This window comes from Accipiter gentilis, chromosome 25 (assembly GCF_929443795.1).
Source record: "Accipiter gentilis chromosome 25, bAccGen1.1, whole genome shotgun sequence".
Classification (NCBI taxonomy): domain Eukaryota; kingdom Metazoa; phylum Chordata; class Aves; order Accipitriformes; family Accipitridae; genus Astur; species Astur gentilis.
The window spans coordinates 15,695,014-15,708,973 of record NC_064904.1 but is presented as its reverse complement, the minus strand read 5'-3'; the positions used below and the strand labels follow the sequence as shown (position 1 = coordinate 15,708,973).

General features: G+C 42.2%; 1 protein-coding gene across 1 annotated transcript in view; it reads right to left on the bottom strand.

Moving 5' to 3' along the window:
- KCNH5 (potassium voltage-gated channel subfamily H member 5) overlaps nt 1-13,960 on the bottom strand; it is a 159,238-nt gene that overhangs the window by 127,956 nt on the left and 17,322 nt on the right. Inside the window, exons 3-4 of the mRNA XM_049828989.1 lie at nt 10,670-10,776; nt 6,164-6,292 (exon numbers count right to left, since the gene is read on the bottom strand). Coding sequence (XP_049684946.1) covers nt 6,164-6,292; nt 10,670-10,776 — 236 coding nt within the window. The remainder of the gene's footprint in view (nt 1-6,163; nt 6,293-10,669; nt 10,777-13,960) is intronic.

Genomic DNA, 13,960 nt, shown 5'->3' with positions numbered 1-13,960 from the left:
GTGTTCAGTTTTCTACATAGAAAGTATAACCATCTACAGTTACTGCTTTAAAGATCAATTTCCAGTTTAATTCAATCTCCCACAGGATTCAGTTTGATTTCAGTGGGATTTCTTTTTCATTGCATATTCAACTTGTAGAAATTTACAGACAGTTAATGCACATTGTGGGTTGCTGATGGAGCACACAAAGGCCTCCAAAGGCAATACCAGATTCAGAAAAGTACTTGTTTTCTGTGAGGGAAACTAAACGGCCCTGGATATGGAAATTCTTTTCATCATGGTGGGTCTCTAAAAACAAAGCAAGAAGGAGGGGAGGGCAGAAATAAGGCCTCAGAGCATCACCCCTAGGACACAACTACCTCTTCATGACTGTTCAGCCTTTGCAGTCTCTGCTAAAAGTGCCAGCAGCATGTCACTGAAGACAGTAACAGGGATGCTTGTCCTGCAGGAACAGGAGCAAAGCGACCTCAGAAGGTCTTCCAGGTTACTAGCAAGCTGTGCCCATCCAAAATGGATGGTTTCAAATCCCAAGAGAGTATATCTTGGCATCATTCCTCCGAGTTGTCTGTTCTTGACACAGGAAGCCCACCTGGAGTCCTGGCAAATGATCACTTCTCTTGTCATCCCCCACAAAGTCCTTTCTCAAGGCCCAGGTGTCCCTGGATGCTGCACTCTAGACCCAGGGGAGAATGGAGAGATGGAGGTGATCTCCTTGGTGCCTGAAGGCACTGGGGGGGGTAAAACTCTTCAGATCAGAGCAATAGGAAACAGCACCAGAACACGTGGGTCTCTATAGCACCGAGACCCTTGTTATTACAGCCATGGTAAAGCGCAATAAAAACATGGTAAGGATATCCAAATTGTGACCTGTTAAATTACTGTTATGGATTACTGTCAAGGTGATATACTCAACAGGGTACACTGTGCTTCAGCTAAAGGTAGAAACCTCATTTTCATGCTCTAATCCCTCCACCCACTTCTTCTATTATCACCAGGATTGATACCCCATCAAGGAAAAAAGTTCCCATGTGCAACTAGTTATATATGCTTAATAACTTGCACTTATTAAAGATAAAAAAGGATCAGAATTATAGGCTTAGCAAGGATTAGCAAGCATAAGTGCGTATTTCTGCAACTACTACACTTTTTATAGCCCTGTCACACTCCGAGATAGAGTTGTATCATTATATAGACTTATATAACCATAAAGAGTTATATCACTGGAAGCATTACAGCATCGTCCCAGACAGTCTTGATTATCAAAGTCTGGCTCTATCAAGTGGAAAAAGAAAAAAAAAAACCCAACCAAAAACCAAAAAAACCCCAACAACTTCAGGATACTGTTGTGCCGTCTCCTGATCCCATTTGTTAACAGCACACAGTCCTGAGTTGTACGGGCCTCATTAACACAACTTTGCATCCTAATTCAGCATCCCATCAGTATTCACCAGACCTTCCCAGTCACTTCCAGCAGGTGACAAGCCTGATATTTCACTCAAAAGAGACTCAAGATAACCAGTGACAAGCCAAGCCAAAAAAACTTGAACGTTTACCTAGAGGCCACATTTTTCTTCACTGATGATAACAAAGGGAATAAAGCCGTACCACTACTAGGTGGAACTCCACTAGTAGCCAAAAAAATGCCAGTCTTTTTTTCTATCCTTTAAACTTTCAGTTCAAACTAATCTACAGCACCCCTGGCTTCAGATGGCATTAACATTTTAAGTGTCCCGATTTGCTCTTCTAATAGTTAGGGCCCAGAAAAATGGCTTCATTTTTTTCTGACAAATAAACATAAGATTATTACCACTGTGTGTCTTTGGAGGGATTGAAAGTCTTCAGATGTTTTTAAAAGGCCATTGGGTAAAGACAGAATAAAAGCACAGCAAGCTGATAAAAGCATCCAACTGTGACACTACAATGGTACAAACATAAAAAAAATAAAAAGATTCTTTGGGTTTTATTCTCTGGAAGAAAATACATAATACAATCTTTCATATGCTTGTAATGGCCTTCCACCTCTGCTGTGTAATGCATTCAGCCAGGACACCTGGTGATGTGGCCCTCCACCACCACAGGTAGGACCTATTGCTTGATACTGAATCCAGATCAGACAAATGTTCATATTACCAAAGAGGAGCAGGAGCAGGAAAAGGAAAGAGAGAGAGACCAGACAAACATAGCACAGCTCCTTCACCGGAAAATAAGCCGTCATCCCAGTGCCCACCAAGCGCAGCCATCATCTGTGGCATCTCTTGCCCCATCACTAATTCTCACGCCTCTTCTTCCACACTGCCACCACCCACAGCTCATCCAGCCACCGACTCAGGAGCTGAGGCACTACAAACCACAAACCAAGTCAACGGAGGGTGCTGTCCCTCCCCTCCAGACCTGCACAACTGCCCGTGGCATCTCCACCCAGGAGTGAACGTGTCAACCAGGTGGCTGATGTTTCCTTCCATTATCATCTTCACTGCGTCTGCTTGAGATGCCGGGGTTTGGTTGTTGGGTTTTTTGGGGTTTGTTTTTTGTTTGGTTTTTTTGGGTGGGTTTTTTTTTTGTTTTTTTTTTTTTTTTACACTTTTGCATGGTTAGACACTTTTAAAGTAATTTTCCATTTACAAGGGTACAACAGTACTTTTTGGTCACTGTTACATTGCTATACATTATAGGTCTCCCACGCATCACCCAGCAGTAATAGATACCAGCATGGGTAACAAGAAAACAAGTCAGTCAAATCTTCAGTGTCGAACTGCCTGTACCCTCTCAGAAAACAAGGTTTTTTGATCTCTGCCACTGTATTTTATTAGAGGAAGGTAGCTTTTATATATCCATTTTCTCCAGTCTTGCTTTCAGTCCAGTAAGTTTCAACAGCCTTCTGGACTGCAACAAATTCACAGTCTCCTGGGCGACCTGGGAAAATTTTTCATTGCTTTTACGCCCTCCTGCAAGCACAGTCCCCTCCTCCTCCTCTTCTTCCTCCTTTCTGACAGCATTAACACACAGCAAACGGTGAGCACACAGGTAAGCAGAGACACACACCATCTGTCGCAGTGCCCCAGACCTAACTCCTCTTGCTCACACAGGGCTAGTCCCCGTGATGTCAACTATATTTTCTGTACTGAGCCTGTAAACAAGTATGTTTTTAAGCCCGTATCAGGGAAAAAAATCCCACCTCTCTCTTGCAATGCGCTTTGTAGTAAGACAACTGTTTTCTTTTATTTGTACGTCCTGTTTTCACAAATACAAGCTCCTCAACACTTCCGAACAGTTCTGCATCCTTAGCACTGGGGCACTGCTCCGTGTCCCCCAAATCTGCTGTTCCCTTGCAAGGTCTACACGAGGTGCCGAGTGCGTTGCAGTCACCGCAAGCAGATCTGGCAAACCCAACCATTTATTTCCAGAAGCCAGGACACACAGACACCATGCAGTGTAAATACACCCATCGTTATGATTTAAATACCAAATCCTTGTACCTTGTAGGAGCGTGATATACTGAAGCTTCACAACAAAGCAACATACCTTCGAACAGTGCAGAATATATTGGTACAGAGAGATTATTGCATAATGGCATCAATATTTTATTTCTCTTGAATTTTTTATCTCAAATTTACTGCTCCCATAAGTAATAGACAGTAACTCATCTGCACCACAGTTACTTATGTATTATGTATTGCATGGTCCTGGCAGAATTTTTGAAGAAAAATCCTACTTTTAAAAAGCAAAAAAAAATAGCCCTTTCAGTGACAAATCCCAGCACTCAAGAGCAGTATTTTACTGAAATGCTTTTTACAAAAGTTTAAAAATTCTCCACCAAATTGTAATGTATATGTTTACCAATCTCGTAATTCAAAAAGAAAGTGGCCTGACAGCTTCTAAGCACATTGTAATGTTATCTGCAAGGACAATGAATTATGCATCTCTCATAGCACTAACTGACAAAACAACGCTGTGATCCCAGTGCCGTGGGATCCTGCATATCCACCCAGCTGAGACACAAAGGGTAATGCAACAGTGCTGGTTTTCCATCCCTGTAGTAAAATGGTGCAAATATTTGAATATGATTTTTTTACATGAAGAATATAAAAGACAAGCTCTAATTTATGCAAAAGTAGAAGAAAGATCGGGTCGATCGTTTGTAATTATGGAGCTTGTTGGATGTATTGATCAACGTTAATCAATGCTCTAATCAAAGCACCCAAAGCAAGTTCTTAAGACTCCAATCATATGCCTTAAAGGCACTTGAGACATGTGGCTGTACTGACTTCTGCTGTGTTTTGCTTTGTGGTGGTTTTTTTAAAGCATGACTTTGACAGAAGTAAGTGCTTTTTAACCATGCAGTCAAACCTCTCCGGTTGCTGACGACAATATTTTGCAATGTTCATAGTTAACACCTGGCATTTTAACTAACGGTACCCTTCACTGGAGAACAGCAGTATACAAGTTACGCACTTCACAGCTATTGCTCTTTCCTATGGGAACATATATTGTTCCTATAATGGATGCCAGGTGGATTCTGCTCCTCCTCAGCCACAAGACAGGGATGGGGAGAGCTCAGCCCACCCCCCACATCCCTGCCTCCCCAGGGAAGGCAGCAGACTACAAATCTCGCAGGCCAAGAATCCAAAGGAGGCAACATTCATCATTTCTGCATTTGGGAGCCACCGTCAACACATTTTCCCTGTCCTGCCGCAGCCACACGCTCCTCAGTGCAACTCTGTACTGGGGAAAGTGGGGCAGAGCAGGTGAAAGTGTGTGTGGGGGTTGGGGGCTGGTTCCATGTGAGATACAATTCAGTCCCCCAAGAAAGCATCAAATAGGAAATCCTGCAAGACAATCCTTGCAAAGACCGGCTTTTTCCTTGATGAGATCCCGCTACGTATTATACACAACGCAGCAAGGAGCCAGTCCTATGCCTTCAGACCTCTACAATCAGTCCTTTCAATTAACTGGCATTTATCTTAAAAAAATTCAGATTCTTTCCAGGCAGAACTCCATGTTATGGAGCTGAAAGTGAAGTAAAGGAACATTTTCAGGTTGCTAACTAAATTGTAGAGGCAGTAAAGCTTATGATGGCTGAGAAGGTGTTCCTGTATCAGGATCTTATAACTTTATGGATAATACTCTCTAGACAAAAGAATTCTCATATTTGCTGTTAGCCCAAACAGAGGCTTTCGTTTTATTTTACGTCTGCCTTTAAAAATGCACTTTTCAGTTGTCCAAACGCATATAATAAGTGTTATCTAGCTAATAGGAAATTAGTTTAAATCCTGTTTGCATTCAAGTAACACCAAGTTTATTCTAAAGAAGATGGCTTAGAGCACACACAGCTCTCAGTGAGAAATCAAGCCTTCTCCAAAGGTGAAGAGAAAAATAAAGCAAGGAATTAATCATCAGCAGGCAACTTCCAAGAGAAGATGAGATGTGGATGCTGTAGCATAAATGCCCTTCTTTAGGTAAGTGTGCATTATTTTACCCAAAGCAATACACATATGAACCTGACACAAGACACACATGTCTTATAACCAAAGCGGAGGATGCTGCTAGATCCTCTGCACCTTTCTCCACTAATTCTCTCTTGTGCAAGGCTGTGGGTCTGGTCATGGGTTGTTAGGTGATGAGAGCACGGCACATCTCAACGAACACCATCACCAGCAGCTGTTAAGTAACAAGTACGACACCCGCTGCCATGCAGTTATCATCGCTACCCAGTGATAAAGGACCCAAACAGCTGTTTCTTTGCATTTCATCTCCAAGAGTGAGAAAAGGAGGAAATATCAACACCTCAGCACAAAGGAGCTCAAATTATTTTTTCTGAAAAGAAGATACCAGTCCCTTAGGAGAAAGGTCTCCCCAAACAACACAGCATTAAAATTACTCAAAACTATGTAATATTTAGCAAACGCCAGCGGTAGTGAAGTAGTGAAATTACAAAGAGACGGGAACGCTTGTGACTCTGGCAAAACGTTGTTAGGGAATTTCTACTGATGGTGATTCATCTTTTATTTTTAAGCAATAATTTAGGAGAGTGGCATTGAAACTCTGACAGGTCACAACATTTCCTGAATTCAAGACACAGATCACAGGCATGACATGTCCCTGCCATAGGACTCAGCTCAAGCATGTACTTTATCATTTACAAAAAGCAAAATTTCATATTTACCTTTTGTTGAGTCATCTTCAATCGGTTGTTTGAACAAAGTGATATCCTTAAAAGTGCACAAGAACAAAACCACTTTTTCATGCTCATTTCTTATAGGTGCGATTTGCATGTAGAACCAAACTGGGGTTCCTGAAGCAGAGAAGAAGGTGACATTGTGGTGTAGCACAAACTTTCCCCATCCCGTACAGAGAATACTTCATCATTTATGTTATTATAAATGTAGTTTAGGACCATATCTCAATATTTCTACACCTTCCAGATCTTTTAATTTTGCTTCCTCAAAGGAAGACAACATATTCCCATTTTTACAGCTTCATTAATCTAATTAGATGATAAGCAGAGACAGGAGGCTTTATAAATCTCCATTCTGAAATAAAATATATTGTTCTTTCCCTCTTGCTCTTGTTTTTTCCCAGCATGTCTCACAAACTTAGTGTCTGCAAGGTAGGAAGGCGAGAAAAAATGGATGGATGGTATCTTTGATTCCTTCACATAATATGGAGCTATCAGATCCAAAACTGATGGAGTATACTGTCAAATGGTCCAAATTTGACGCTGTTTAAGAGGACCTGAGCTAACCTGGACATAGACCCTAAATGTCCTATCAGGACAAATCAGGAGATTTGATTTCCTTTTTCTGTTTCAGGTCATACCCTCCACCTCCTCAATGTCCTGACCAGTGGAGCACACTCCCAAGGCAGTTATCTCTATTTAGCTTTTGAAATAAACACAAAATACTTCTCGAATCCTACCACTCATCAAATAAACAGCCATAAAACACCTACGGTGTTGGAGTAGTTAGCATGGCTTTTGGTAAATCCTCACTGTTCCCACAGGGCTCCTGCAGGTGCACAGGAGCTGAAACTGGTCTTGTTTCCTCCTAGACTGAAACACACATGGCAGTCCCCCAGGTACACGCAGGTCTGCCCTGTAAGGGGCGAACTCCTAAAAGACTAAGCAATTTGCTAAGAAACACACCGTTCACCTGCAGTGACGTGAATGTCAGAGATACCTTCCATCCAGCAAAGCTCCATGCCCACAGCTGGGTCCCATCCCTCCCAAACTTGCACCTATACACACTGCACTATAAATGCCTTCACAGCTAGCTAATTACCTTTGGGATTGCATGTGATTTCAGCCAGTTGACATAATGGCTTTTCTCCTGAGCTGCCTGAATGCCAGCCTGAGAGCTGACACGTTGAGACAAGCCGCTTGCCCACTATTAGGCCACGGGCATCCCTGGCCCCCCCAAATCTGCTCTAATGCACCACATCTGGGAGCTGTGCCAGGAACTGCAGGATAGATGCCCAGAGGGCAACAAAGCCCATTTGGACTACGACTACTGCAGCGAAGGTTAAAATCCACAAGGTTTTGAAACAAAATTCAACATTGCTGAACTGGGATTAAACCACTAACTTGCTAGCAGTAAACTGGAGAAGTAGGAGAGATGGGGGACTACTTTTTGTGATAATTCCAAAGCCATTATGCTGACTACTTGATTATCTCAATTCCTGGTTGCTAACCCAAGATAAAAGATTTTTTTCATAACTTCTAAAACAAAGTGCTGCAGCTCTCTGGAGTAATACTGCACTTCACCTAGCAACTCATCAGCACCCTTTGAAAAGCTCTGAAAGTAAGTAGACAAGATAACCTGTACAACAGCATTGATAAAAATCAAAAACGAAGGCAAGGTGGCTGCTGCTGTAGAAGCAGCAATCTGGGCAAAAACAGGCAAAGAGGTTTCCTGAGTATTACCATACATAGATATAGATATATGCACACCTAACGTGGTTGCTGAACACTTGAGTGGGTACAGCTGAGGACTATATATGAGGGAATGCAGTAAAGAAGAAAATTGTAGCAAACTTTCAGGTTCAAGCTGGGTTAAAATGCCATGGGGGTGTGTGAAGTCAGCAGTTGTACAGATGCTGCCGGAGAACATCAGCTCTTAAAGATCATCTCTGTGCCAAAGGAAAGAAAGACGAGAAAGCAACCTGAAAAATCTCAAAATCTCCCTCTGCCAAAAGCATAAAGGAATGGATGGGGAAAAAAAGGGTTGTGCCACATCATGAAAAATACACAGCACGTCTGGACCTACAGTTTGAAAATGTGGGTGGGAGGGTGCTCTGAGAGCACTGCAAGCTCCGTGCAGGTTCTCTGCAGGTGATAAACACAAACCCTTTCACAGAGTAACTGTCTACATTTTGCAGAAGTATATTCATACCAACAGATAACTATTCTTTATTTCTTTATCTGCTCCAATATTCAGCTTGGAGAATAAGCAGGCAGTTTCTTGAAGGCCCTTCTTCCACAAGGCTCAGAGTATGACAAAATGAAGCAAACCCTGGCCACACCAGCTGCTGAACCGGAGCCAAAAGGTCAGCCTATTCGCATTAGCAAGAGGTTGAAGTTCTGGGCTTCAGGTGATGGAGAAGAAAGCTGGCAACAGATGTTATGGATGGGAACTGACTCTAGCCTGAAAAGAAATATGAGTACTTTTCCATAAAGTCCCTCTGTAATCCTGTGTAAGTTATGGAAAGTATAGGCTTGGAGATCCGGGCAAAGGTGAAGATTTTATTAAGGCAACTGCAGCTCAATAAATCTCTGAAGCATCATCAAGCTCCAGCAGACAATCCACAACCCAAAGCAAAAAGTGACTGGTTTGTTACAGAAAAGTCACCAAGAGGCTTTCCTCTTCTTTCTTATACTTGAATAAAATAGAAAGGAATTTAGTTCAGGACTGGCCCGTGCTAGAGCAGAAGCTGCCAGCCCAGTTAATAAGAAAAACCAGGGTCAGGGAGAGCCCTGGGTCTCTGGGATCCTCTTCAGAAATCACACAGATATAGGGCATGGCGGTGCTGGGCACCACCACCTGCAAAGGTACCCACAACCAGTCTGTCCCAGGGAATTTCCCTAATGTGAGGGAGCATCCAGGTGACCTGCACAGCAAACAGGCAGAGAAGCAGAAAATCTCAAGAACAGACACATCCACATGCTTGAGGAACTGAAAGAGGTCATTTGGAGGGCTCTCCTGGGCACCTGCAGAAACAGCTGGACTTCAGAGCTGCTCTTGCTTCTCTTTTTAATTAAAGCGTTGGCTAACATGCTTTGAAGCAGGCAGAATTGGAGAAATCTGAAGACATTTCCTACTGTTTAAGTGCACATACAGAAAGATTTAGTCTAAAAAGGGAAAGTGGAAGTAAAGCATAAAGCATGTGAGTTTGTTTCAAGAAGATGAGAGAATCAACATCAAGAGATCCAGGATGCTTTCTTCAATGTCATGAAAGGTTTATGTGAGTTTCCAGTGAAGTGGGGCAGCCAGGCACAGTTAGCCCTCTCTCAAGGCACACCATTACCTTCCCTCAGCCACAGCATGCTGGGGAAACTTCCAGCCTCACCCCAGCAAGGTGCTCCATGCCAGCACCGAAATTCACCCGGGGGGAGCACGGCCTCAGCTACTGGGCTCCAGGCAGCTGAACCAGGGGGAAAGCTCCCCAGCCCCACAGGACCTGCACCCTCTACTGGGGAGTGAAAGCCAAACTGAAGAGGACATCTCCATCAGGATTGTTCTTGGCTTGCGTTTCACAAGGCCACCGACCCAGTCAAGTAGACTCATTCTGCTCAGGGTAGAGGAACCAGCTTTTCTGGAGCACGTTTCATCTGACAGTTTCGGCTTTCTACCTTGGGGAGATGGCCTGTGCCAGTGGAGGAGGCTGCTCATCTCCACTGACAACAGCAGGAATTTCAACCGCCAGCCCAGGAGAGATGTCCACACTGCACAAGCCCAGCCTGAGACCACACAACAGTACGGATTTTGTTTAGTATGTGCTATAACATTGATAAGCCGTAAGTAGTACTACCCACATACATGGCAGGACAGAAAATGTGACTGGCGTGACTCACGGTTAAGACAAAATGAAGAAAATATTCTCTGGTCTGGAAACCTCCTGTAAACCCAATGCCACCAAGAGGAAGGGACTTAGGTCCTACACCTCATGAAGCTACAGAATTCGCTGGTTTTCTAAGTAAACCCTGCATTATATGCCAAGTTTAGTACTCTCCCCAGAGCTCATACGTGCTGGTTTACACACCGCAGAGGCATCCTGACACTGCTGGGAGCATCCACTCAAGGCAGTCAGGGTCTGGGTTCTCACTTGTGCAGACATGGGGGTGTTTCCTGAGGGATGTGGGGGAACCTCATTCAGGATTTCTTTTCACTTAACCCAGTCAGTTTCCCTTCAGGGAAACAATCCTCAAAACTAAATATATTTTGGAAAGAAGGAGTCAGACTAGAGACAGCAGGGAACAACTACTATTCTTGGCAATCTGAACACTTGTCCTGAAAAAAAGAGATCTCTTCTTGAGCTGTGGCAACCAAAATACCTGTTTCTTCTCCAAATCTTGCCCCAAATTTACCCATATGTCAAAATGAAAACTTATTTTAGTCTATTATATACTTTAAATATGCTTCATCACTCCCAACACCATACACAAATATATACGTACTATTTTTCTTGTAGAGGAGAATTTCAAAGCAGTTTGACTCATAGTTGTCGAAAGTCTGTCTGACTTTTTCAATGGTCTTCTTGTCTGTCAGTTCACCATACATAAAACTGAAAAAGAAAAAAGGTTTCTCTTTTTTCTGGGCAAGCAACAATCTTGTTACAGTCACCTTAAAGAACATAAGCATTGAAGATGCTATTAACTGTCATTTACTAAAGTTTAAACATGATTTACACTTCATTTAAATATTTAGAGGCTCACAAGGAAACCTACAATAGTGAGTAACCATGACCAACTTTTTACCATAAATGACAGTAAATAAATGTACTGTAATGTTTCATTAAGTGCTTTTCTGAGCATATCTTTAAGGATATACGATTAGAAAAAGAGCTGATAGCTTATAAAACCATTACTGCCACAGTTGCAGGCCATGAGAATACCGCTGTCAAAATAGACAAAACTGAACAAAACCTCTAAAATTTCTCAAATTTTGTTCAATCCTCTTGAAAACGCTTCTGGAGGAGGAATGGAAGCTAGTACAAGTAAAGGCTGCTGGCTGAATCGATGGTTACAAATCTAATCTTGTCAAGATGCATCTGGGACAATAAGATAATCGGAATCCTTTTCCTACATACTGATTACAAATAGAGGTAGGATTTAACCAATAAGAAGTGATGACTGTAATGCTCTGAAAATTCAGCACAGAAAGCAAGTGTGTGAATTGTCTCAGTGTAGCTATGTCTGCACTACTACCAAACATAACCAAATTCACCCTCATTTTCCTTATTGTATACCGCATTTCTTTAATATTTCAGTGAAAATATGGAAAACATTAAAATGTTTTTGGAGACTCATCCCTCTGCAGGCTGAGAATATAAAAATGTAATTTTAACTCTGCCATTTATTGCCACTTGACCATCTCATCTCTGCATTCTTTTCCAGGTCAGACTTTCAGCTGGCGTGAGGAAACCCAACCCCTTGACCTTACTTTTGAAAGCCTTTGTAAGGAAACAGCCAGTCTTTTATTGTTATTCTTCCCTGGATTAAAAATAAGCGAAGGCCACTCTGCAAATTCCCAATTACAGAACAGAAGGAAAATGGAACATGGGATAAAAGCTTTCAGACACTTGGATGAATATACTTTCAATTGATCAGACTTTTTTTTTTTATATATTTTATTTGTTCACAAAGAGTTTCAGCTTCAGCTGAGACCTACAACAGACAACCCTGAGAATGTGAAAGAGAAAAGAAAAGCTATCAGTGCCTCTGTGGTTTCAATGCAGCTTCTCTTTTATTGATCAACAGACCTCCAAAGGTTCAATAAACATTTATTTTACGTCTAGTGTTCTGAAAGAAACAATAAAACAGCATAGTGGTTAGTGACTCGGCAAGCATTAAAATACTCAATGAAGGCCAGACCATGAATCTTTTCTTTACACAGCCAACCAAGGGAGGTAATGGGGCTGCTCCCAGAACAAGGTGCTGCCCAGCGTGGGTGATGGAGGCAGACACAGGGCAGACTACAACATCTCTATGTCACTACAGGCACTTCTTCACTGGTAACACAGGGAAAGCTATTGATAAATGACACGTCATAGCTGTTACCTTTGGGACAGCACGGTAATGGAAACGCCACTACAGCGACTGACATCAGGAAATGGTTTTACCAGGGCACAAGGCTTCATTAACGTACTGCTTATCATTAACATACACAGCTGTCTTTAGGAAATGCAAATCACAGCCTACTGCTCCTTTTCAAATGACCTGCCTTTCTTTCCGGAGTTCAGCTGATAAGCTTTTATACATTTATACGTGAGATGACACCCAAAAGAGTTTGATTTTTTTTTTAATCTATGCCTGTTTTAATGCACTGATGAGGTAAAGCAGAATGCTCTCCTCTCTGCAAGACAAAATACGAGCTGATAGTTTTCACGCAGCCTGTTGTGCAATTTTTTTGTTTGTTTTCTTCAGATTTAAAACAATGTTTCTCTTAGTCCTGAAGAAAAAAATAACAAAAATCTGTTAAAGTGCTTGACTTTACATGGCTTATAATACAGAAGGTCATCATTAATTAGTGTTAAAATGACAAATCGTACTTGGCGTTCTGAGTGGTGGACGATACCAGTTAGCACTGCTGAATACAATCAATCAACTTTATGTTTTAAATTAAAGGCAGCTTATTATTGCAGTAAGCCTGTAACGCTCAAATCTTACATTATTTTCACATATAAGGAGACATTTTAAAGGCTTGCGGAATAATAAAAACATTTTTCAGGTGGGAATTTTTAACAGCACCAAAGAAACATCAAAGCCACTCACTGTATAAGTTATATAAGATCTCTACTTATCACAGGTTTAATTTAATTTAGTCTGCCCTATTTTGTACACATGGAGGGACTCCTACTTCTTCAGTCAATCACTCTGTCTTTTTCTGCCTCGTGTTTTTTGTTATTTAGTGCTTGTCGAGCGCCTTCAGTGCAAACTGTACAAGGCATAAATACCACCCCCCCCCCGCTACTGGGAATCTTACTACCTAGAAAATAGACTTATCAAAGAGAAACAAGACTTACTGAAATACTCAGAGAAAGGCACAATCTTAGATAATTTCCCCATCTCTGAAACAGACCATTTGTCGTTTAAGATGCCTGGGCTCCCACCTCCCTTTGAAAGCATCCCTTGGCACAGAAAAGCGTAGTGTGCTCTTTGTAGCGTGCTCTTCTGTCCTTTGTCAGGATCCTGAGCACCAGAACAGCTCCAGGCCTGCAGTGTGTGCCAGGGCGATACTTAACAGCTGTCTGGGAGGAATTATCCAGAATAGAGGACAGGTGAAGCACAGAAGGCATATGATCCTACATCCAATTTACAGCTCTGTTCATCCAGAAGCGTTGGATGAAAAGGCATCAATTACAACAGACAAACATGTACCCAGGAGGAACAGCAAATGCAGATACACGTCAATAGCTTCAGAAGTTTTTAAGTTAAAGAGCAGGCACAATTTTTAAGGAGAAACTGTGCAGCTCCCTGGGTCCCACTGGCACACTCAGCAAGGTTTCTTTGCACAGCTTTGGCAGTGCAAGGAGGCCTTCTCACACACGCAAAAATCAGGTCACGGAGGCGACGTCCCACTATCAAATCTAACTTTTTTTCGAGTCCAGCACACTGTACCCACCATGCAAAATCCCATTTCTTTGAACACGGTGGGAATTTTGCCATTAGCTTCACTGGAGACAGGATTTCACTCGCAGACTTTTTTTAATCCCACTTGAAAAGGCAATAAATCAAAACAAGGGAGAG